A 22604-nucleotide genomic window follows, 5' to 3' on the forward strand; every position below is an offset into this window, starting at 1 on the left:
AAAACAGGTATAGATAAATGTGATTAATTGCACAACGACTTTTCTTTAATCATCAAGAATCGTCCGCTTGAGTCATCAGAGAATTATGAGGGACTTCCATCCCGGGCCAGAGGGTAGCAGCCATGCTACCCTTAACTCAGGAAGAAACCTAGACATTAGATTAGGTTTTAAAAAGTGGTTGTAGAGGTCGGGTTGGTGGGGACATAAGCCACCGGGGTCATCATATCCGCGACTCGCGGATTTCACAGATGAGGCTCGGTTGTGAAGGGGTAAAGACGATTAAGATAATTTCTTTCGACGATGCACTTTCCACTCGGTTTTGGCAACACGCATGAACAATTCCACATCCTTAATGGGGACCCAGCTGGTGAGGACCTTCATTGCGTTTTCGAAATCAGACTCGAGCACGATGTCACGCATACCATCAATGAGGGCTGCCGAGGTAGCATGAAGAACATCCAATCCGCTGCCAAATGCGCTGACGTGAGCCTTCTTACCGCTTCTGATGGAGGACCCAGTCGCAGTAAGATCCTCTGCGTCGCCGAGCAGCATGAAAACATCCCATACCCGGAGCTGCGCGGGAAATGGGATGGAGTAGTTGAAAAGCGTGAGATACCAGCGAGTACCGTACGCTGTAGGTGGAATCCCAAGCTCTTCCTGTGATGGGTGTTGCATTAGCATAGCGCGCGGTGCGAGAAAGACGTATGCGCCACTTACCAATTTTGCAGCGACTTCTCCTTTCTCCAGCCATTCTCGTTCAAAGTCACTCAAAGCCTCCATGAGGCCCGCAAAGCCGGACTGATATAGCCGCTCCAGGCCCCGCAGTTGCCAGAGTCGAACAAGCATGATAAATGCATGTTCTTCGTCGTAGTATGCAAGCAGCGTCGCAGCAAGGGCTGCCATGCCCTGGACGTAGCCTGTATCCGGAAAATAGAGAGACATCGCATGCAGCACGCGGAATAGCAGCCGCTGGCCGCCACGATAGCGGCGACGAAACATTATGTGGCTGGTTATTGTTCTGGGGACATCAATGTCGATTTGGACATCATCCGGGGAAGACATCAATTGGTATTCATTGAATGCCTCAATGAGCTCCTCTTTTGATGGACTGTTGCTGTGCAGCTTGGCGCTTGCTTCTAGGAAGGCATACCAAGCGGTAGCTCGCCATCGGTCAGGTATGCCTTTCCATGTCCGTTCGATCAGCTTTGAGCTAGTCGTGTCGAACTCAAATGTCATGCCGCCTCCATCACTACTCCTGATTGGTTTGGCCATCTTCGTCCATTTGTCTTCTCTCTCCCATTCCTTCTTTCTTGCTGCGCGAGCAGCAGCTGAGTCTTGTCGATCCCCAGGAGTGACGGCGTTCGTGGGTAGCGTGAGCATGTCGCCCGCCTCGTCCTTGACTCGACGAGTCCGGTTGTGAGGAAGATGGTTAGCTGCCCGACGAAACCGTGTGGTGGAACGCCGTAACGGTGAACTGAAGGTACTTTGAGAAGATGACGGACGAATTGACGGCTCGGATAGTTTTCGAGTCGGAGATCGGCCTGTAAAGGAGCGATGATTGGGACCTATTGCCGAAGGCGGGCGCATAGTATACTTGCGCCTTGGGGTTTCAGAGGCAAGAAGCAGGCTTGTAGAGACGCGTTGAATGGGACTAGGATCGATGCCTTCATTGGAATTAGACGTGGGGGACCGAATGAAACCGTATCGGTCCACATCGCCAGCTTTGATGTTCTGCCAATACTCAATGCCTCCCGCAAGCTCGTGTGCTTCTCGCTTGAATCCGGGGACACCGTCCGTCCCGAGCGACGACACTATACTTCGAGTATCCGTTCCGGACACGCTGGGTCCTGACAGACGGGCGCAGTCCATGCTCGGGGGAGCGGTGTCTTCCCACAAAACGCCGTGCTCCGCGGCCATGGACCTTGCTACCTCCGAATCCGTCACATTCTCGTCGCCCTTCTCATACATTAAGCGCACTCGACGCGACAGCATGTCTTCATCTGCAGAGATGGCTCTGCTGGCAATAGCGCTATGCCTCACCCTAAGCGTCGCTTGCGGCTTGGAGCGCCTCGTAGGGGAGTCTAAAGGTTCTTCGTCTGCGACATTCAGATCTGGCGAAGTCATGGCTGGTAAAGCCGTATCGCTATCGTCTTCCAGCACATGTTCCTGTAATCGTTGGTCGGCCCCTTCCATCTGCGCGATTCTTTGTTGTTTTGCCTCCGCCTGCTGAATTTGCTGTTGGAGTTGACGTCTTTCCTCTTCCTTGATGAGGCTGCCACGCTTTGAAAACCTCATTGATTGCGGTCCTAGACCATCGAGTGCGGCGTTCGGGATGTCCAAGGGGATTCCGTTGAACGGGGCTTGAATAGGAGGAACAGGCGGTGTGTCATCTTCATCCCGATCGAAATCCCCTGACTTTCTACCCCTTAAGCCACCCCATCTACGTTCCGACCAGCGTGACCCGGGACGAGATCCTGGACGAGATCCTGGACGCGAACCAGGACGCGACGCCGTATCATCAACGATAATGCTGGGTATACTGCGCAATGACCGCAAGCTCACGGTTGAAGCACCGGCATCTGGCAGGGTTGTCACCCTGTTTCTGCCGCGTCTAGTGGTCCGTTGTGATAGGGCGGGTGGGGCTTGTTCGATGGGGGCAGCGGACGAGGTACTGGATGAATTCGATCGGTCCTCTGAGCAGAAGGAATGATTACTCGGTGGGGGGAACGACGCAGATCGGAGTGTCACTGGGACTGTCGCAGCAACCGTCTTATCGTAGGGAAGGCTGTGGATTGCCGAGGTCGATTCGGACATCACGGCGGAAGGTACAGAAACGGGCCGATTATCCACCATTATCCCGGCATGACTTGCGCCCTATTATTCTATTAATTTGTAGTGTTTTTTTTGTTCCTTTGGGAAAGATCTTGCAGCCGAAGCTGAGTATGTGTATCTGTATGTGTATGTGTATGTATTTGTGTTTGTGTTTGTGTTCGTGCACGTTAGCCAAGAGAGGCGGCGGCCGGCGGGGCGGTCGATTGATTGATTGTATGTAGTATTCGAATTTGGATCGCAGATGAAGGAGCGGATAGGGACTGAATTAGAACCGGGGGGTGGGGGGGGGGCGCAGTTGGAACTTCAATGGAATTGATGATTATAGAAATCGTATGAATAGAATAGAGATTAAACTTATGAGACCTGAGGACGGGAAAGGAGCGACAAACGGTGGGAAATCAGGTCTCTTGCGCGGTAAATCATGGCAGTTGGCAACAAAGCGACGGAGGAGAGAAGGAGTGAAATCTGGGGCGGGCGTTGCTTGCGGAATTCCCACTTCAAAACGGCTGGTCCGCAGTTCCTGAAAGGGTGCTTGGCGGCAGGACAAGCTTCAGCAATCCAGGGAGGAATCGAAAGTCGGGGGAGAAGGAGAGGGGGTGAGAAGAGGTGGTATTTCACGGAATGTGTGTGGCTAAAGGGGAGATAAACCCGCTGCTCTCTGGTCTGTGTCGAGGGAGGATGGAACGGAATTATTAGCGAAGGGGGGAGAGAGGATGGGAGGGGAAAAGGAAAAAAGGCCCCCAGCCAGTAAATAAGTAGTAAGTTAGTGGTAGTAGTGAGTAAAAAAAGTAGAGAAGCAGTTCAGTCCAGCAATGCGCGCGCGCACTTCGCTCACTTCTTGTTAGCTAGCAACACTACCTTGCTCTGCAATTCTCGCCTCATTGAAGTGAAAAAAAGGTAGCGCATTCAGCTAATCCAGAGAAGAAGACCAAGACGAACAGTGCTCACAGCAGGGTTGGCAAATAGAAGGGAGGAAACCGAAGGAGATGGAGAAGGAAAAGAGTTAACCTAGTGCGAGGAGAGGAGAGGAGATGCAAGAGAAGAGGAGGGCGGGCGACGAGGAGGCCGACGATCCACTATACAATTTTTAGTCTGCTTTAACTCCTCGGGAGGGCCACGCAACTGTGGATCTTCACAGTTATCTAATAATATACGGTTGACTAGCTTGTTAGTTATCTACCTGGGATTGTCGCGTTTGAATTGAAGCTGGCTGCAATTGGAATGAGAGAGGAGTAGAGAACAAAGAAAGAGAAGAACAACAGAGGCATTTGGTGGCTGATGAGTGTTTTGATGGAACCGAACCTCTCTCTGTTTCATTGAGTCTATACTTCTCTTGAGTTATTCCGTCGGCTGCGCACGCACCACCTCTGATCAAGCTTAGATCTACTCGTATCTACAGCAATGTATCTTTGCCTTGAGTTTAAAGAGCTCCCCAGCTTCCTCTGCCGTGTCATCTCCTTGCGCAGCAGCCACTGAAGTGTGCATCTGGCCGGGCGAGAAAGGGAGAACAGAGGGTTGTTGATACCCACCCACTTACTTCTCCCACGTCTTCTTTTCCCATCCCTTGAAGTGAAAAATTTTTCCAATCAGCCAGGAGCTCCAAAATTGTCGCCATGTTCGTGATGCAATCAGCGGGTTCTAAGCTCGGGTTTCTTTTTCCATTGAGGGTTCAGATCCACCTCAGTGGCTTTAATATTTACTAGAACTCAGCTTCTTGCTGAAGATCCCATCTTGCCCCAATGCAAGGATTCACTGCAGCCTTTATACATTAATCTCATCGCCCATTGCCTGCTCTGTCCATTGCCTCCTTCTGTCATCCGCCTTGCTCGTCGTTTTGATATAGTCTTCCATAAATGACCCAACCGTTGTAACTCCGCCAAGGTCAGATGCCTGCTGACCTTCCATGCAAACACGACACAACCGTAGCATACATTCAATGTATGCAGCCCTTCGCACCAAGCTCAAAGAGTTCACCAAAGAAGGGTGAGTAAATGCGGGGAAAGAAAAAACAAAGAAACCAAACAAAAAGACCCGGCAAGGGCCAAAGATTGTCCACAGCAAAAGATGAAGTGGTAGATGACAGGCTCACGGTCTAGCTGTTCAAGCCACGGCAGCTGTGTTGATGCCGGACCTGGACGGTTCACGGGCAGAGCGTGTTGGTTCAATCGGCTCATTGGGGAGAAGTTCAATCTGGCGGACTAAGAAACTCTTCTCATCTGTGAATTGATCATCTTCAGTCCGATCCTCCAGGAAGCGAGGTAAGAATCTCAATAGGCGGTCGCGGTTGTTGATAAGAATTCGCTGTACGGCTATGGATTTGTTTGGGTTCGCAACAAATACCTGCGATACATTCTTCGTCAGCATGCCGTCCGTCGTTCGTCGGCCAGGAAGGCCCGGTCTGCCTTACTTTGAACACGTGGAATCCTTCGTACTGGACCATCTTGCGATCGTCTCGCAGTAGCTTCATACAGAGCTTCAGATTGTCTCCACTCTCCACATAGGCCATCATGACATTGTAGTTGGCCCGATCGAGCAAGATCTCGCCCAGAAGCTTGATGCTCTGCCGCTTGGTCACATATGAGCTGGAGTTCACAAGTACCTCGTTGAATTTCGCAAAGAATCGATCAAAGTTAGTCGACAAGTAGCCTGTTACTAGAGTTTTGTGGCGGGTCAATATGTCCTAGAGTGATCGTGTTAGCATTCTTTTTATTGCCAGCAGGTTCGATAGACAGTTGTTACCCGGAAGGTTGTGAAGGAATCGGCACTCAGTTCGAAACTGCCGCGGTCTATCCAGTAGAAAAAACGCCAAAAGATTCCAGTCCCGTCTTGGGGGACGCCGGGCTGAACTTCTGTGAGTTTGATCGCTAGCTCTCCTTCACCTGATTGATCATACAAGATGATAGCCGCGATGACGTCAAACTTCAACGCCTCTCGCAGGATAATGCCGCATGGCATAGCACTTTCGCTGTGCTCATAACCCTTGCACAACTCAATGATAACCTCAGGTCGGTTATGGACTATATAAGAGATGACCGGAGGGTCATTTTGATTTGTGCTCGAACTGGCAGGCCTGAAACGAAGCATATGCGAGAAGATGGCCTGGGTGTCCTTTCGAGCTTCAAAGGGCAGGAGATGAAGGCATCGAGCTAGGTCATAAAGCAGATCCTCCTGAAGAGCTGCGTGAACTAAATTTTGAACCTGTTCAGGGGATACTTCGACATCTGCAAAGGATCACATCAGCCGGGTTTCTGGAGACCCCAAGCATTTAGGTAGACAAAGGAGTGATGAGTCCGGTGCAACTTCATGCGAGCACACGAACCTTGAGTGCCTTGGACGATCAGTTTCATCTGAGAGAGTGGCTTTTCCGCATCCTACATGTTAGTGCAGTCAGCAAGCATTCGGGGTCGCGGAAGTCAGAACAGTTCGGCCGCGGAACTGCTCTCGAGACTAAGAGGAGGATACACAAATTGGAAACCAACCTTGGCAGTCGAGGGGTCCTCCCGAACCCGCGCCAGAGAGTCTTTAATTGTCCGGACAAGATCAGAAGGCTGACGGGATCGACCGCGGTTGAAGAAGAAGGCCATGCTTGATTGTTTGTATTGCCGGCGGAACCAAAACAGCGTCTGGAGGGGGAAGAAGAGCGGTCACTGTGCAGGGGAACCGACTGCTCGGATGTAGCTCAAAACAACAAAACTCAGAATGTGGTAAGATTGCGAGGCTCGATTCCGATAGTAAGGAGGCGATTGGATTGAAGAGGGGGCTTGTTTGTGTTCGCAGAGTGGAGGAGGGGACTGTGAGTGGGAGATAGAGCTGAAGCTCTTCTAGAGGGAGGCGGTGACGCTTCTGTTGGCGGGGAAGCCGACCAAGCCTCAGGCTCCTCCGTTTTTGATTGACTCTTATCGCCGTTCTGGGCCCCCTGATAATAAACAGGCAGGCGGGGCAACTTGGAACCAATTGCCCGTCCCGCTCATGTTCGATTTTCGATTTTTCGATTTTTCGATTTTTTTTTCGACGGTTTGTCTTTTCCGGCCGCCGCAAGCAAACGGGAAATTTGTACCCCTCACCTCACCTCTTTCTCAGTTGACGCTCCTCCAACGCGCCCTCTTCAGCTCTGTGTCTGTATCACCAATTCGTGTGATTTGATCGGAGCGCAATCGGCCCAGCCTCTGGAAAATAGGCTTCAAACATTCTGATTCTATAACCATCAAGCCATCCGCGCAAACTATTGCAATACCCCGCAATTATCGCCATGTCTGCTTCGGCTTTTGCATCGCAGCGTGAACCCGTCGAGGACGACGTGCGCTCTCATTCCTCTGAAGAGTCCGACATCAGCAATGAAGAAGGATGGGAAGATGTCGAGCCCGATGACGAGACCCAGCCAGTTGTCGGCCTATTCTCCGACAAAGTCTACCCCGACGTGCTGTCAATGTTGAAAGAAACCAAGGACAAGCACAGCTTTGACCTGCGAGCAATTCGGAAGGAGTTCGGTGTGTACTCACTGGAAATGCATTTGCATTGCTGTTCATCCCGGATGTAGAAGCCTGGAGGTGGAATAGCTAACTTTTATTCTACTCGCATTGCAGACTTGGATTTTTTGGGCACTATCAAGCTGGTCAACTACGTCCGTTCCCAGGTCAAGCAGGGCAACATGTCTCCCGATGTCTCCTCAAAGGATAAGTTCGACGACGAGCTCTACCTGATGCCGGTCCTGGAAGACGATGCTCTCTTGTACAGCTTGGATGACATTGACGAGGAAGGCCCTGAGGCTGCAGGAGAGACGGACGCCGAGAGGCGAGTGATTGAGCTGCAGGAGGACCTTGAGCGCCTCCAAACACAATTCTCTGAATATCGAGACGCGGTCCAGAAGTCAATGGAAGAGCAACTTTCCAAGGAGGATGAGAAGCTCAAAGCCAACCCCAATGCTTCTACTGCACGACGAACTACTAGCAAGATCGAGGAGGCTGATGCGGATTACTTCGTTTCCTACTCATACAATGGTACAGTCTTTGAAATCCAGCCATCTTAATGGTCCATTTCCCCACTAACAGGATAATCGCCAGGCATTCACGAGTCCATGCTCAAAGACACTGTTCGCACTGAAGCTTACCGGGACTTCGTCTACGAGAACAAGCATGTTTTCAAGGATAAGGTTGTCTTGGACGTAGGTTGCGGAACCGGAATTCTGTCCATGTTCTGCGCCAAGGCTGGTGCTCGCAAGGTCATCTCCGTTGACAACTCGAACATCATTGACAGAGCCAAGGAGATCATCTATGAGAACGGCTTCGGAGACATCATAACGTAAGTGTTCGCCTTCATCTACTGCGACAGACACGAGCTGATATCTGAGAATTTAGGTGCATCCGTGGCAAGATCGAGGAAGTTACACTGCCCGTCCCGCAGGTGGATATCATCGTCTCCGAGTGGATGGGTTACGGCCTTCTTTTTGAGGCCATGTTCGACTCGGTAATTTATGCTCGGGACCGCTACCTTGCCCCCGGAGGTCTCATGGCTCCTTCGCATGCTACCCTCCGCATCGCCCCATTCGCGGACTCCGAATTCATTTCGTCGCACATCACATTCTGGAAGAGTGTCTACGGCTTCAACATGAAGAGTATGCTTACTGGTATCTACGATGAGGCGCTCGTCCGTAGTGTACCGCCGTCATCGATTCCTGGAGATTCTGATGTCTTCCTACCTCTTCCGCTGCATACCATCACAGTTGAAGAGCTGTCCTTCTTGAAGGAGTTCAAGGTCACTCTCAACGAAGACATTGATGCTCTTGATGGTTTCGCTATCTGGTTCGACATCTTCTTCATGCCTTCCAGGGACTCCCCCCTTGCGGACGATGCGATCCCCTCTGATATGCAGAAGAAGGGCATCGTTGCTTTCACCACCGGGCCTCACGGCACTGAAACACACTGGCAGCAAACCATCTGCCTCATCGATCAGGAGAAGAAGAAGGCTGCTCCCCTTAAGAAGGGCCAAACGATCACTGGTAAGGTTGGTTACCAGAAGAAGGAGGCAGGATCACGGTCATTGGACATCAGTATTGAGTGGGATACTGAAAATGAGAAGGGCTCTCAGCTGTGGAGTTTGCAGTGAACCAAACACGCATGGTGATCCTCCTTCCATGAAATACCATAGATCTCAATCTCCAAGTCTCTTCGATGCGGTAAAGAACAATAGAATTGTGTTTACGTTGATCACGAAGAGTTCCAGGCTTGAACACGGTGACTTTTCTTTTGTAAATTGTTGTAATAGATGCTGGGAGAAGAGTCGCCCTCACCATGATCGTATAATGACGAGTAATATTCATATTATTCGTACTGTGAATGCTCAAATTCATCTCACTCGAGTTTTCGATTCCGCCCGTCTATCGCGGTCATGGCGATGAGAATGAGAGTCTGACTTACGCTGTGAATGTCGATGATGCGAGCGATCTCGGCTTCTGTCCCTGCGATCATGATGTCGACGGGAGCTTCTATCATGATGTTTCTGACGGCTATCTGAAGGAGCATCGAGCCTGAAGCCCTCAAGGCTATCTAGCGACGGAGACCGTCTTCTTCGGTGATGCGACCGGCGCCTTTCCGTGAATTTCATATCCTCAAGCTCTCGTTTTCGTTCCTCGTTCCATCTATTCCTCTCGCGCTCAACAGACCGGAGCTGTTGCACACCTTTCTTCATCGCTGCTAGAGGGTCACTGGCATCTAACCTGGCCTTTTCCCGTTCTCTCCTTCGAGGATCCTCATTGCCCCAGACATCCTTGCTTGGCAGGGATTCTGATGGTTGCGTATCATTTCGAGAAGACGAATACCAGGGGTTTTGATTGACCGATTGCCGGAAACCCGCTGCATTAGAGAAGCGCATCGTATATTGATCTTCTAGTCTTCGTTGCTTCTCAGCAGATTCCTTCTCAGCTTCCGCGTTCTTCTCGACTGGTTTGCGGGCTTTTCCCGCAGGGAACAAGTCAATGTGCCCGGAGCTATCGTGAAGGGGTGCATCGCTTGAACGGACACGAGCCTGCTGGTCCTGGGCGTCCAGCGCTATCTTTGCATCCTCTTGGGCCAATCTGATATCTCTATCCGTGTCGTTCTCACCAGCCAGTCGTCTCCTTTTCCTGCGCCTCGCCGCATCTTCTGAGTAAGACTTGTGTTTGTCGGCAAAAGAGTCAGAAGGCTCGGGCGGCGGTGGAGGGGGAGTTGAGGGTCGTTCTCCGCGCAGGATTTGAATTCTTCGCTCGGCATCGACCTCCTGCATGCGACGCTCCTCTTCTTCCTCCCGAGCTTTGGCCTGTGCCTCGTCGCGCCGGACGCGAGCGATGTTCTCTGGGTTGTAGACGTTCCATGACTTCTTGCCGAGGAGGTGTCTGGATCATGAGGATTCATATCAGTTTTGGCAACCCAAAAGCAAAGAGGAATAAGAATGAAAGACTTACAGCGGCATCTTGTCTTGATGAGCAAGTATATTTTGGAACTGGAAAGGTGGATTGCTCGAGCACAAGTCGTCATAGAGATCGGCGAAAACGGAAGCCCGCCGGGCCGATCGACTAAGCAACGGTACCTTAACTGGCGGTTACGTCCATGTGTTGCGAAAGGAGCTTCCCCCAACTTCACAACCGCCACTCCTACCACTCTCATTCCCTCATACTTGGTTTTCCTCCCACCTTACAAACACTATACTTTGCAGTCAGTTGTTCAAAGCCATTATTCACTTTGTCTATACCATTCAAATTTTATTCTATATTAGTTGAACTTGTGCCACAGCTGCCGGCAGCAACACTCTAATCGCCCCTCCCCCGCGCTCAACTGCACAGTCAGCCATTACCTACTTCTATATCTCATCTGCTGTCTGCGCAACACTCTTACATTCTTGAGCAAATATGTTTAATCGCAATAACTACCCTTCTGTGCCCAACCCTTTCGGCTCTCGCCCCTCGCGTGGTGACGGTTACCCGGCCCCTAACCAGCCGGGTGGATATCCTGCTGCAGGGTACGCATATAAAGAACGCAAGGCTTACTTTCGGACGAAGACTTGCTAACTCATTGTTTCTCTTAGTCCTGGAGGATACGGAGCCCCACCCCAGTCTATGGGCAGACCTAGCCCATCACACATGCCGCCACGGAGTGAGAAGCCCACCAGCTCCGGTCAAACATGGACGCTGCGGCCTGCAAAGAGCCCGGACAATGTGTATACTTTTGGAAATCTGTATGACTTGAGCCAATCCGAGGTCAAGTCCTACCTTCTGACAGTTTTCTTAGAGTCGCCGTGTCAACTCAGGACTTCCCTTCCTCTCGCGATGGACACGACCTTCTTCTTCTCATCAACGACCTTTACGTTCTCTCTGCGCGCCCTCTCGATGGCTTTCCCCCGGGTCATATCAGCATGTCTGATCCTCAGCGAACTTGGGCCGGTATTGCTTTCACCGACTCAGTGCAAGTGCAGATCTATGATCCTTTCGGTCAGGGTGGTCAGGCATACGTCGGATCAACCGATATTGAAGTAGGATTCGCTGGCAAGAAGAGGGTCGAGACTCCATATGATCAGGACGAGCTGGCCAGCGTCGTGATTAAGGTACGTTTATGCTCCATCCCAACTCACTTTACTGCGGTTTCTGATAGGAATAGAATTTCGAAAACCAAATATTCGCACCCGGCCAAAAGATCTTGATGGATCACCGAAGCATCCCGCTTTTGTTGACGATCAAGACCGTTCAACGTGTTGATTTGTCCTCCGGTACCCCTGACCCCAATGGTGGACAGGTCGAGACCAGCCCTATTGCCAGAGGTATCCTTACAAGGCACTCTCAGATCACCTTCTTCAAGGACGCTCGGACCGGTATCAACTTGAAGGCTTCAAACCGTCGGCCCGCCGCAAACTCCATCATTCAACCTGATTTCAAGTTCGAGAATATGGGCATCGGTGGTCTCGACTCAGAATTCAGCACTATCTTCCGTCGTGCCTTCGCGTCTCGGATCTTCCCCCCAGGACTCGTTGAGAAATTGGGTCTTCAGCATGTAAAGGGTATTCTGCTCTACGGTCCTCCAGGAACAGGTAAAACTCTGATTGCTCGGCAAATTGGAAAGATGTTGAACGCCAGAGAACCCAAGGTCATCAATGGCCCCGAAGTGCTCAACAAGTACGTCGGTCAGTCCGAAGAGAATATCCGAAAACTCTTTGCGGATGCAGAGAAGGAGTATAAGGAGAAGGGTGAGGAGAGTGGCCTTCATATTATCATCTTTGATGAGCTTGATGCTGTCTGTAAGCAGCGTGGTAGTGGAGCAGGTGGCGGTACCGGAGTCGGAGACAGCGTGGTCAACCAGCTGCTCTCGAAGCTTGATGGTGTCGACCAGCTCAATAATATCCTACTGATCGGTATGACCAACCGAAAGGACATGATTGATGAGGCACTCCTGCGTCCTGGTCGTCTTGAAGTTCACATGGAAATATCCCTTCCCGATGAAAAAGGCCGAGCTCAGATCCTCAAGATCCATACCCAGAAGATGCGCGACAACAGTGTGATGGACGATGATGTCGATCTGCCTGAACTGGCTCAGCTGACCAAGAACTTTTCTGGTGCTGAAATTGCTGGTCTTGTCAAGTCCGCATCATCATTCGCGTTCTCCCGGCATATTAAAGTCGGAACGATGGCTAACGTCAGTGACGATGTCGTAAACATGAAGGTCAACCGTGCTGATTTCCACCACGCACTTGATGAAGTCAAACCGGCATTTGGTGTCTCCGAGGAAGAGCTGTCAAGTCGCATTCAGTACGGCATCATTCACTTCTCCCCAGGCATTAACGAGATTCTTAAGGAAGGAGAGCTTTTCGTGAAACAAGTCAGCAATGCCGAGTCCTCGCCTTTGTTCTCTGTCTTGGTGCATGGCCCGACCGCAAGTGGAAAGACTGCTCTTGCTGCTCGGATCGCCATTGACTCCGGCTTCCCCTTCATCAAGTTGATCAGTCCCGAGGACATGGTCGGATATAGTGAAATGGCCAAGATTCAGCACATCACCAAGATTTTCGATGATGCCTACAAGAGTCGTACGAGTGTTGTCGTTGTTGACAATCTTGAGCGCCTTATTGAATGGGTTCCTATTGGCCCTCGATTCAGCAACGCCATCTTGCAAACTTTGATGGTGTGCCTGAGAAAGCAGCCTAGCAAGGGCCGCCGCCTCCTTGTTCTGGCAACCACCACGGAAAGAGCTGTGTTGAAGCAGTTGGATGTGTACAACTCCTTCAATGCGGATATCATGGTTCCGAACGTTATGACATTCGAGGAGTTGAGATATATCCTGGAGAAATCTGAAGCTTTCGATGCGCAGGAGATTGAGCAAGCACTGGAGGGTCTTGATGACATCTCTGAACGCAAGATCATCGGCGTTGGTGTCAAGAAGGTGCTTTTGGGAATTGAGACGGCTAAGCAGGACGTCGATAAGGTAGGACGTTTTGTGCGTGTCATCAACCGTGCAATTCAGGAGGAACACAGTTTTGCATAGGGTCAGCAGGACCTATGGCCAATGAGACTGGTATACCAAAATGTACAGTGAAGGTAGAATAATTCAAAGTGACAATATTAATATAAGTCTTAATTTTCACCTTCAGTCAGGATGGAGATAACTTGCAGCTCGAGGTTGATCTGGTCTTCCCTGCCGTGTTTAAATTATTCACTTTCCTACCTAGGCTGTGTGAGACAACCACCCACTTCACTGCTTTCGTTTTCTCTTGCTTCTTCACATTCTAGACCTCTAGTCGCTGGCTTAAACCCCCACCCTCCACCATTTTGAATTCAACCTTACTTCGACACTACGACAAGCATCATCTTCATCAGTCCCCTCCACTTCCATAACTGATCCCTTTGCAAGACCAGAAATACGCGCGTGTTGCAGCAGTCCATCATGCCTTCCGCCGCTGTCCAACCCAAGCAAATCCTGAAGCGAGCACCGTCACAGAAGGAATATGAGTTTCTGCAAGAATGGGCCCCCGAGACTCTCAAGAACTACGAATTGCCACCCCAACAGACCGTTTTCCAACCTCCTCAGGCTGCTCCAGTCAAAGAACAGGGCATACACAATCATAGGAATCCTAGATTGCGCACCTCTTCCTTGTATGAAGACTGGAAAGCTCACGCTTCCTCCTCCCAGGGAGAGAACGCGAACAAGGAATGCACTCCTTCTCCCCACGCCTCGGCACAGAAGATTGACCACTTGCCACAACCTGCGAGCTTGAAGGCTGCCCCAGTCGTTGCTGAGAAACCACACCATTGTTTGCAGTCCAGAACAAACGCGAAGGGCTCTCAGCAAGTCGGCTCGAAGAGCAATACTCTCCATTCTCGTGAGTTCAACTAATCCTTTCAAGATTCGAGATGAAGTTCTACATGACAGTATATTCTTCTCTAACACGTTGGCGATGTGTGCATGTTCTAGACCACTACGCTCAACCTACCGTAAGCGCTAACAATCGATTCAACACTGTGCATGCGGGTGATAGGAAGTCATCCAAGTCGGTTGCTGAACCTGCCAACGTTCCGCACGAATCACAACAGACATCACAACCTAGCTCTTCTAGTCCTACAACACCAGAGGTCTCTACATCTGTGCACAAATTCAAAAGCATTCTCGCTCCTGAGGTTAAAGAGCTACACCACCCTCGCATCTCGAACTTGTCCGCAGCAAAAGCATCCAAGCCTACGGAGACATCTAAGCCGGCGGAGAAATCTAAGCCCAGCGATGAAAATCAGCAGAAACAGAACCTGATCGGCTCGACTCCCACCGCAGCACAGACATCCAAGCCTACAGAATCCACTAAGAAAGCCGTCGAAGGCAGACAGAAGCCACGGACTGGGTCTTCTATCTGCTATACCGCACCTAATGGTACTCGTTTTCCTCGTCACAATGACTTGCTCAAATGGTCAATCGGAGTGAAGAATCAACACAATGATCTCGTGATTTTCATGCCTGTCTTCGTCGAGAGCCCATGGAAGGGCCTTAAGCCTATTTTGACTACATGTGCTTCGCGTTACTGGTAGGTTATTCTCTGCACCATTTGGGGGTCTGTACTTCGTTTAATGATATGCTGTTAATCGACAACATACAGACGTGATTCCGAAGCCTACTAGCATTCCTATCAACAATGAAACTTCCCAACCAAGTATGAAGCTAGGATTCTCAGTTTGATCATGCTCGCTTCCCCAATCTCGGATGGGATTATCATCCATGGTTACTGCAGCCCGAGGGAACTAGCTTTTTACTGATCCTTATTACGTGACGTTACGAATCCAGATCCTGTAAAGTCTTCGATGCAAGTCACAGAGAACAAGTATGCTAGTCTACTTGGTGCCTTATTGATTAGATATCTCAGCGCTCATGTTTGTTGCTGTGTGCCTTCTGTCATGGCACTTTCTGTAGTGCAGATCGATCAGTTTTCTCATCGAACCTATACAGTCAAAGTGAACATCTCAATCCTCAGGTTGGAATTTTGAGCAATGATTTAAGGGCTGATAATTATTCACTTCTCTGAAACTTGGAGAGAGATGATATTGGTAATCTTAGATGGGGGCGTTTGTCGAGTAGGCTGATTCCCAAAGTAGTAATACCTCCTTCTAGGCTCAGCTTCTTTAGCCCCTGAACAAAGTAAGTAGCATGTCACTGGAACATCAACAGCCTACCTCTTAGCGATTCCCAAATCAACATGCAATTGATACACCTTCATGATTTCACATTGCCATATCCTGAAACAAGACCTTACCAGGGTCCGGCTTCCAATTTAATCTTACGGAAGGGTTTTATCCGGGGTTTCATTTCCTCTAGTCCCACCACGCCCGACGACTTCGAATCGCCTCAGCAACAACCAACCAACTCCAGTAGTGCAAGCAGGACACTGGACTAGCAGTACAAGAGTCAAAGGGCTTTATATGTCTGCGCTGCAGCAGTCAACTCCTGTTTATAATCTATCTCTACGCAAACTGGTGATACGGTCCTACACGCATCCAAGCCACTAGACCTGGCAGTCAGAGGAGCATCTGCCACTCCTGCTCATCTCGAGACTTATAGGCGTGTTGAAGCTGCTGATTGGATCGGACTACTCTGGATATTGTGAGCCTCATGTTTGCCTGATTTGTCAGATGGCGGATGTTCCTATTGAGTCGTCTATGAGGTAGGGTGCAAGCAATGCCACGCGACAACGCAACAGAAACTACTCTCTATAGTTACAGGCTCATAACTTCAAGTAAGCCCAGGCTCCCACACCAGTGCGACTAGACTCTAATCATGATCTAACGCATCAGCCGCAGTCTCAGCTCATGCGCTGCACATCATATGCACGGCATATTACTTTCCGGTCGATCCACCCAAGGTGCGCACACACTGTGGCTGGAGGCGCTGTGCCACAATGACTGGCAGCAGGCGACGGCTCCATCCGCAAGCTCTTCGGCACGTCTCCGCCTCTAAAAGCGGCAAGGAGATCATCTCAAAACAGGGGGTGGAGCGGAGATGACCGAGCGTTTCCTGTCCGCTGGCGGAGTCGGCACAGCGGAACTGACCGGTCACACTGCTCCTCGCATCTCGCTACAGAATCTGAGACGAATGGAGAAGAATTGCAAAGATATGGGTATGAGGTTCTCGCCCTCGATCTACCCATATCTTCATAGCATTCTTGGCGTCAGTTCTGCTTCACCGGTATGGGCATACCACATACCTCCGAGGACCGTGCCCGTATCGTGACCCCAGGTGACCTGAGCCTGGCACATGACTTGGCGCTTGTCGTCACAGGATGTGATGTGATGGGGGGTTTCTATTCTCCTCATGTCAATCTGAAACGTCGCGGGCGCACCTTCTTGCGCATCCGGGATCTATTCGGAGCCATGGATCACACATTCTTCTCTCCCCACCCTTTTGTTCGGAAATGCAACCGGTTTCGAATCTGCAGGAAAAATGAAGGTATATTGCCGAATATGAAAATTTCCACCAAATATCAGCAGGTCCAATATTACAATGCGCCGCCAACAAAACATTGACGACAGGGGCCTCCCAGAAACCCTCCCAGCCAAACGGTATCGCAAATCAAATCAATCCATCCCGAAATCAAGCACGCCAAATACAAAATCCATAGAAGCCAATTTACCGGAAAGCCAGCTTTCGTGGTCCTGACGGGGATGTTTGCCTCGCAAACTCGTCTCGACCAGTCCTCAACACAATCCCTTTTTGTCGTTCAATTATCGTCGAAGGTATATCTCTTGGCCGCACGCCGATATTCATCGGGATGAGCATGTTCAGCTTTGGCCTTTAAAATACTTGTTTCGATAGTCAGCATCTGAAGCTCTAGTATCGAGGTAGATCGCGCCTGCAAATCACACACGGGACATGTTTCAGGGGGACTAGTAGGACGCTGAACGCTGCCAAGAACCATCTTGACGGCGGAGCGCGGCGGACGTCCGCGCAGCTGACCAGCGGAGCGGAATCCGTTGACGACAGTCGCATACGGAGCAAGACGAAAAATGCCAGGGGATAAATTTGCAGCTTACTTGACGCGTTTCTGAGTCCATTCCAAGTCCCGCTTGGTTTCTCGAGCGACCTTAATGCCATCGGCAAAACTGGCGCGCACGCCCTTTAGGCGCCTTTGTGCAAGGGCTTGCAGCTCGAGCAGCTCGCGCTGCTTCGCATTCAACTGACCGGAACTGATGGTGCGGGACTTTAGCCTCACTTCATTTCTTGAACCCCAGATTTATGCTGTCCGCTTTCAATCCTGCGGGTTCCAAGGGTAGCAAATCGGGTTTCGCCGCGACGAAGGTTAAACACTCACGCTTGCGCCTGCATCGCCAATCCCTTATCCAATGGCGTTGGGTCAAACACATCCTGCATGCGATCATTCAAAACATCAACAACGTCGACCCCAGAGTATGAGGCGGAGCTGGAATCATAGTCGCCGCCGATGCTTCCGGATGCATAACTGAATCCAGCGGAGGTACGGCTTCCTGCCGTGGTGCTGGCGTCGGAGATATCAGGAGGTGATCCCGACACTCGACCGACAGGATAAAGGCTAGCCGGAGCTGGAGCCTTGGAGGGGACGTTGATGGGGAGAGCGGGAGACTGATAGTGGTGTGTCGCCATTGTCAAGAGAGGGTTGGAGCTGATGAGGAGAATAGACACAGTGGGTTCAATGACAAGAAGGTTCAACAACTGATGCCTATCAAGGGGCTGGTATGTCAGAGGGCAGATACTGGAGAGCCGATGAATGATGCTGATGAGTGGAAAGGAAGCAGACGAGAGACCTTGAAGGATAGAAAAGGAAGAAGGAGCAAGACCGGAGGATGGAGGATGAGGAGAGGGCTTATATAGCCCTCCGCGGAGAGTCTTCCATCCGGCGGAATGAACTTTGATCGAAGGAAATGAGTCCTAGCAAGGCCATGAGGGGAAATGGGGGGCCTGGGGATGGGCGAGAGGGAGCCATTGGGCATTGGGATTGTCCGGGGAGGCATTTTCTTCCACCCCCCTTCTGCCTCTCACCCACCATCATCCCTCCACTTGTCGCCAATCCCAACCCCCCAATTCCGCCCGTCTTGCAGTTTCTGAACGCCAATTCGCTCCTTCTCCCGGAAGAACCCCGCTCTGGCTGAAAAGACGAAAAATTAGAAAGATTGCTGAATGGTCGGAGACTGGTCCAGCCCTTTCAATCCCTCCTCCACCCGGACGACATTCCCCGGTGTCCCGTGGCGAGACTATCGGGCATCCTGGGGGCTCTCGGACCTTTTCCCTCTTTCTCTGCTTGGGCTGCAATGGTCTGGCTGTTACGATAAAGCTATAAGAGGAACAATGAGAAGCACCGCGAAGCTGATCCTGCAGTGTTCCGACTTTCGTCTCCAGAGGAGCTATTGCTCCCTTTCCGAGCGTCACATTTCCGAGCGTCACAGTATGCTCATGATCAGGAAACAAAATACGTGTGACCTTCAGTCTTCTCATCTAGACTCCTCTCACTGTCAGATGCCGCAGGCCTTTCTATTCCGTTTGTGAACGCGCGGCAAATTACCTTCCCTCTCCAAAGCTAGTCCTTCGTGACTATGCACCGTCAATATCAGGTGGCTGGGTGGCTGGGAATAGGCGATTGCAGCAGCAGAGGTACAAAATCTATTCGACAAGATGCAATGAGGAATAAGTGCCTACGGAGTTACCACAGTTTGCGACATCCATTCGAGCTGTGTCGGTCATTACAGCCATCTGATATCAGACTCAAGATGTGGTCTGATATTCGAAACCCGGCCGGATTTGTCGTAACGGGGGTATAAAGTTCCGATGGCTTTGGGCTGCTAGGTCATCCCATTTGGGTGACTTGGGTGACATGTTAGGGTAAGAAAGCTTGTCTCTCTTCCACTTCCGCTTTGTTGAAAGACATTATCTGTGAACGGCCATATGAATGGTGACGTCTTAAGTCAAAGACTGAAAGGCACACAAAGAGTTGCAAACGCAGTATATGGTGCGGGGGCTGACGAAAGTCACAGTCTTTGCGGCGAAAGAAATAAACCGGATATTGAGGATTTTGGATCAGCATTGGACATCTCTGCATATGTTCGGAGCGAACGAACAGGAGCGGTTTGGCACATAAATCAACCCAAAAAAGCACGGAAAATCGGCTACTTAGAAGCGCAAAAAGACCGGAACTGCATTCTCAAATGTCAAGGGCGGGCTAATGGCTTCTACTAACTCGGCGCGGCGACCCAAGATCGCTCAAGTGGCACGGCAGGGCAGAAATTGTCCCCTGAAATCGAATGGAAAACCGTGTAACAGACAGGGATAATTTCCATCCTCTTTGATGCGCCGGGCATATGACATACAAAGAACAGAAACCACCTGGGATGTGGAATTCGAGGAGAGTGTGGTGTCCGCTTATCGGCGGCTTAGCATCCCGCGCCTGGATGCGTTCCATTGAGCTCGAGGAATTAGGTGTACCCTCATCAACTTCCAGATTTCCAACGGTAACAAGCGCTATAGACGCCGCTAACTTGGAAACTTCGAAATGCTGGATGGAGAAGAACGGGTCCAGATGAGGCTCGACTGGCTTGCAGATACAGGACTCACTGTTTCGAACGAGCCTCGGGGTCCTCCGATCCTCCCAAGACTTCGGTTCAGGGCATCCCTGTCCAGCAAGCCGAGAGCTCGGAATCAGGGCCTCATGATAATGCCCAAAGAAGTTGCAAAGACCTAATGCTAAAGAGAAGAGAAGAAAACGGTCTGGATACGCACGCAATACAGGCTCTTGGCTGACAGGCAGATCAGAGCTGCTAAAACACGCAGGGAAAGCCTGTTCTTCTGGTCGCCGGCTTGGATCAGAAAATACACCAGTCACGATCGACGCCGGCTTCACGGTGACATCCACCGACAAGCCGCTATGACCAGTGGCATTCAATTCTTCCTGCACCTTATGCGCGTACCGTCATTATGTCTCCATCCTTGCTGCCTCACGTACTCTTGGGTTGTTGCCTTACAATTGCGGCCGTATCTTTTTACTCACGCTGTTTTTAACTGTGCCCGAGCGGCTCTAACTATTATGTCTCAGCTATCGGCACCTTGGAAGATGGTCTCTTTTGCTTGGTCGTCCAGCAGCCCGACCGGAATTATTGGTCACACAGAAACCCAATGAAGTGGTGATTGTGCCTCCGATGAACTACTTCGATCATTCGTGTGAAAATTTGACATGACTTGATTGGGTCACTGCTTGCTTCGGTTTTATCTCACGACACAGCTTCTTTCGGGTCGCCAAGAGTTGCTGAATTTAGTCAGATCATGTCTGGCCAGATTGTCTGAGTAGACCATGAGAGGATGACGAGCGAGGCGAAAATCCGACTACTTCACTTTTGGATTACGGAGTTTTTACGAGCAGCGGCTCGAAAAGTCTGTCTGATCTATGCTGGTAACGCTACGCTAATGCACCCGACTGCTGCTCGAGATTCGCCGACGCTGCACCAAGGCTCTTGGGCTAGGCTGCTAATACCTCCAATGCATGCTGGGTCATGGCTTCTTTGGTTGTGAGACGACTATCCCCGCAGTGCCCAACAATCGGCTGCAGGTGAGGGTCCGTGTTAAGTTTCTCCATGGGCGAAAAGACGACTCCGGAGTGGAGGGTAGACACACTCTTCATTCCTGTCAGTCAACGGCGACGGATGCACTACGGATGGCTAATCCTTCCTTAGAGGGATGATGCAGAGTAGGTGGGGTTAACTGGGGGGGAAGGGAAAATACCTTCATTCGCCTGGCCCTCGTTTGCTTTCCTCACCGCCAGATGAGAAATCGAACAACTACCGGAGTCTTTGTTCGTACCATATTATAGAGCTCGCCATACTCTGGTGACGACAATGGGAGGGTTTCCATATTAGTCCCACGGCTAATCAACCAGCCCTGTCGCTCATCGGCGCCTTCCAGCTTTCTTTCCTTGTGGGCGTTTTCCAGAAGACAGCGAGTGGGTTGAGACCACGGGTTGAGGCTGGGCCCGTCCTACGATAAGCGCTCGTTCTAAACCAAGTTCAACCAGGCATGCAGCTCCACCCTGCGATCATCCATGCTTATGCCTGACATACAGTACTGTACCTAAGCATCAGATCTGGCATTCGCGGTGCGGGATCCAAATCAGGCCGACAGAAACAACGTCATCCCAGTGATTCTCAATAATGACTAGCTTGGGATGTCAGGTGCGATCTGAGGCCATCTGGCCGCTGCACTAGTCGGTACCTTCTGGCTTCCCTATCGTGTCGACAATGAGCTCCAATGAAGTCTCTTTTGCTCGCGCCATCATCAATCCGTTCAACCACCTCCACCCGCATCGGCCGCTTGATTTCAAGCAGCGGAAGAGAACCACCGCCTTCTCAATTCAATATTGTGTCGACAACCGCCCAATCGGCAAGCAGATCCGACGTAAAAAACAATATCAGAGACAAATGCTACAGCGAAACCAAAATCCAGTATCTCGCGATGGTCAAACACTACAAACCATTCAACCATCGTCTACTATCCCACCTGCCTCCACATGCTGATAAGCGAACTATGGATCGATTTAGATGGTAGATAAAGCCCCTCCATTCGACTAGCTTTGCTGGGAATGGATCGATCCTTGAATCCGAAATTTATTTCGGCAACGAGTCGAATAACACAGGAATTGGAGATCAGCAATTCATAATGCCGAAAAACAACAGCCCGGTTAGGTTTCCAAGAAGGCTCCTGCAACATTTCCCGCGATTAGGCTGGGTACGTATGCCCTCCAGTTGGCAAAATATATATATCGTAGAAGTGAGGCGCGATGTTATGCAAGGCGAACTATGATCATATAGGATTTGAGTAGCTAATTTCCCTAGGCCTTGATGACATGCATTTATATGACTGGGTGGATGGGTGAGTGAGTAGTTCGAGTATCATTAATCATATCTTTCATTTATTCATCAAGATTGTGTGGTGGATGGGCCTATGCCGACACCACAGTAGACGAGAGATCAACCAACATGGGGTAGCTAAAGAAGCACGCGCCTAGAAGGGGGTCGTGAGGGATAGGGGACAGATGAACGAAAGAAGATCAGGGCCTATTTATATCCCTCCCCCACCCATTGTGGCCGATATTGTTGTTTGTGGAAGCAAAAGAGGCTGAAGAGAAAGCTTGGGAGCAGAAAAACAGCAGATTCGCTAACCAGAAACGAGGCTATGTAATGGATGGAAAAGTTACCCTAACGCAGACAAGATTGTACCTGGAAATATCACAACATTTTGTGTGAAGAGAAAGAAAGTAATGAATGAAGACAA

General features: G+C 50.5%; 7 protein-coding genes across 7 annotated transcripts; 3 read left to right on the plus strand and 4 right to left on the minus strand.

Annotated features, from left to right (window-relative positions):
* Window positions 1-55: 55 nt before the first annotated feature.
* Window positions 56-3053, minus strand: BO86DRAFT_187553 (putative TBC domain protein). Its single transcript, XM_025666643.1, has 2 exons — window positions 718-3053; window positions 56-657 (listed from the first exon to the last, which is right to left on the minus strand). Exons 1-2 carry the CDS (start codon window positions 2851-2853, stop codon window positions 280-282), a joined length of 2514 nt encoding a protein of 837 aa, XP_025531171.1. The 5' UTR covers window positions 2854-3053; the 3' UTR covers window positions 56-279.
* Window positions 3054-4932: 1879 nt separating this feature from the next.
* On the minus strand, window positions 4933-6416 carry BO86DRAFT_416189 (Mo25 family protein; the record flags this gene model as incomplete). The annotated part of the gene is made up of 5 exons (XM_025674956.1): window positions 4933-5172; window positions 5240-5512; window positions 5572-6053; window positions 6152-6203; window positions 6312-6416. 5 exons carry the CDS (start codon window positions 6414-6416, stop codon window positions 4933-4935), a joined length of 1152 nt encoding a protein of 383 aa, XP_025531172.1.
* Window positions 6417-6788: 372 nt separating this feature from the next.
* Window positions 6789-9023, plus strand: BO86DRAFT_331614 (protein arginine methyltransferase RmtB). The gene is made up of 4 exons (XM_025668751.1): window positions 6789-7319; window positions 7416-7829; window positions 7893-8130; window positions 8187-9023. The coding sequence occupies exons 1-4, from the start codon at window positions 7082-7084 to the stop codon at window positions 8932-8934; spliced, it is 1638 nt and encodes a 545-aa protein (XP_025531173.1). The 5' UTR covers window positions 6789-7081; the 3' UTR covers window positions 8935-9023.
* Window positions 9024-9179: 156 nt separating this feature from the next.
* Window positions 9180-10302, minus strand: BO86DRAFT_453738 (uncharacterized protein; the record flags this gene model as incomplete). Its single annotated transcript, XM_025677010.1, has 3 exons — window positions 10268-10302; window positions 9246-10198; window positions 9180-9205 (listed from the first exon to the last, which is right to left on the minus strand). Exons 1-3 carry the CDS (start codon window positions 10273-10275, stop codon window positions 9180-9182), a joined length of 987 nt encoding a protein of 328 aa, XP_025531174.1. The 5' UTR covers window positions 10276-10302.
* A 143-nt stretch (window positions 10303-10445) lies between these two features.
* On the plus strand, window positions 10446-13415 carry BO86DRAFT_453739 (AAA family ATPase SEC18). The gene is made up of 4 exons (XM_025677011.1): window positions 10446-10821; window positions 10888-11037; window positions 11091-11403; window positions 11457-13415. Exons 1-4 carry the CDS (start codon window positions 10712-10714, stop codon window positions 13326-13328), a joined length of 2445 nt encoding a protein of 814 aa, XP_025531175.1. The 5' UTR covers window positions 10446-10711; the 3' UTR covers window positions 13329-13415.
* A 312-nt stretch (window positions 13416-13727) lies between these two features.
* Window positions 13728-14857, plus strand: BO86DRAFT_438695 (uncharacterized protein; the record flags this gene model as incomplete). Its single annotated transcript, XM_025676134.1, has 2 exons — window positions 13728-14163; window positions 14256-14857. 2 exons carry the CDS (start codon window positions 13728-13730, stop codon window positions 14855-14857), a joined length of 1038 nt encoding a protein of 345 aa, XP_025531176.1.
* Window positions 14858-16751: 1894 nt separating this feature from the next.
* BO86DRAFT_453740 (KxDL motif-containing protein) lies at window positions 16752-18371 on the minus strand. The gene is made up of 3 exons (XM_025677012.1): window positions 17629-18371; window positions 17351-17503; window positions 16752-17119 (listed from the first exon to the last, which is right to left on the minus strand). Exons 1-3 carry the CDS (start codon window positions 17934-17936, stop codon window positions 17038-17040), a joined length of 543 nt encoding a protein of 180 aa, XP_025531177.1. The 5' UTR covers window positions 17937-18371; the 3' UTR covers window positions 16752-17037.
* Between the last annotated feature and the right edge of the window lie 4233 nt (window positions 18372-22604).

The sequence above is a fragment of the Aspergillus japonicus genome (genome assembly GCF_003184785.1).
Source record: "Aspergillus japonicus CBS 114.51 unplaced genomic scaffold BO86scaffold_6, whole genome shotgun sequence".
NCBI lineage: Eukaryota > Fungi > Ascomycota > Eurotiomycetes > Eurotiales > Aspergillaceae > Aspergillus > Aspergillus japonicus.

Excerpts from the sequence above, each read along its gene's own strand:
- BO86DRAFT_187553 (XM_025666643.1), bottom strand. The coding sequence starts at position 2,853 with ATGGTGGATAATCGGCCCGTTTCTGTACCTTCCGCCGTGATGTCCGAA. Across the intron at positions 658-717 it reads GAGAAGTCGCTGCAAAATTG|GAAGAGCTTGGGATTCCACC; the intron begins GTAAGTGGCGCA and ends CACCCATCACAG.
- BO86DRAFT_331614 (XM_025668751.1), top strand. The coding sequence starts at position 7,082 with ATGTCTGCTTCGGCTTTTGCATCGCAGCGTGAACCCGTCGAGGACGAC. Across the intron at positions 7,320-7,415 it reads AGCAATTCGGAAGGAGTTCG|ACTTGGATTTTTTGGGCACT; the intron begins GTGTGTACTCAC and ends CTCGCATTGCAG. Across the intron at positions 8,131-8,186 it reads GGCTTCGGAGACATCATAAC|GTGCATCCGTGGCAAGATCG; the intron begins GTAAGTGTTCGC and ends CTGAGAATTTAG.
- BO86DRAFT_453739 (XM_025677011.1), top strand. The coding sequence starts at position 10,712 with ATGTTTAATCGCAATAACTACCCTTCTGTGCCCAACCCTTTCGGCTCT. Across the intron at positions 11,038-11,090 it reads GTGTATACTTTTGGAAATCT|AGTCGCCGTGTCAACTCAGG; the intron begins GTATGACTTGAG and ends CAGTTTTCTTAG. Across the intron at positions 11,404-11,456 it reads TGGCCAGCGTCGTGATTAAG|AATTTCGAAAACCAAATATT; the intron begins GTACGTTTATGC and ends TGATAGGAATAG.
- BO86DRAFT_453740 (XM_025677012.1), bottom strand. The coding sequence starts at position 17,936 with ATGGCGACACACCACTATCAGTCTCCCGCTCTCCCCATCAACGTCCCC. Across the intron at positions 17,504-17,628 it reads TTGGCGATGCAGGCGCAAGC|TTCCGGTCAGTTGAATGCGA; the intron begins GTGAGTGTTTAA and ends CCGCACCATCAG. Across the intron at positions 17,120-17,350 it reads TGGACTCAGAAACGCGTCAA|TATTTTAAAGGCCAAAGCTG; the intron begins GTAAGCTGCAAA and ends TATCGAAACAAG.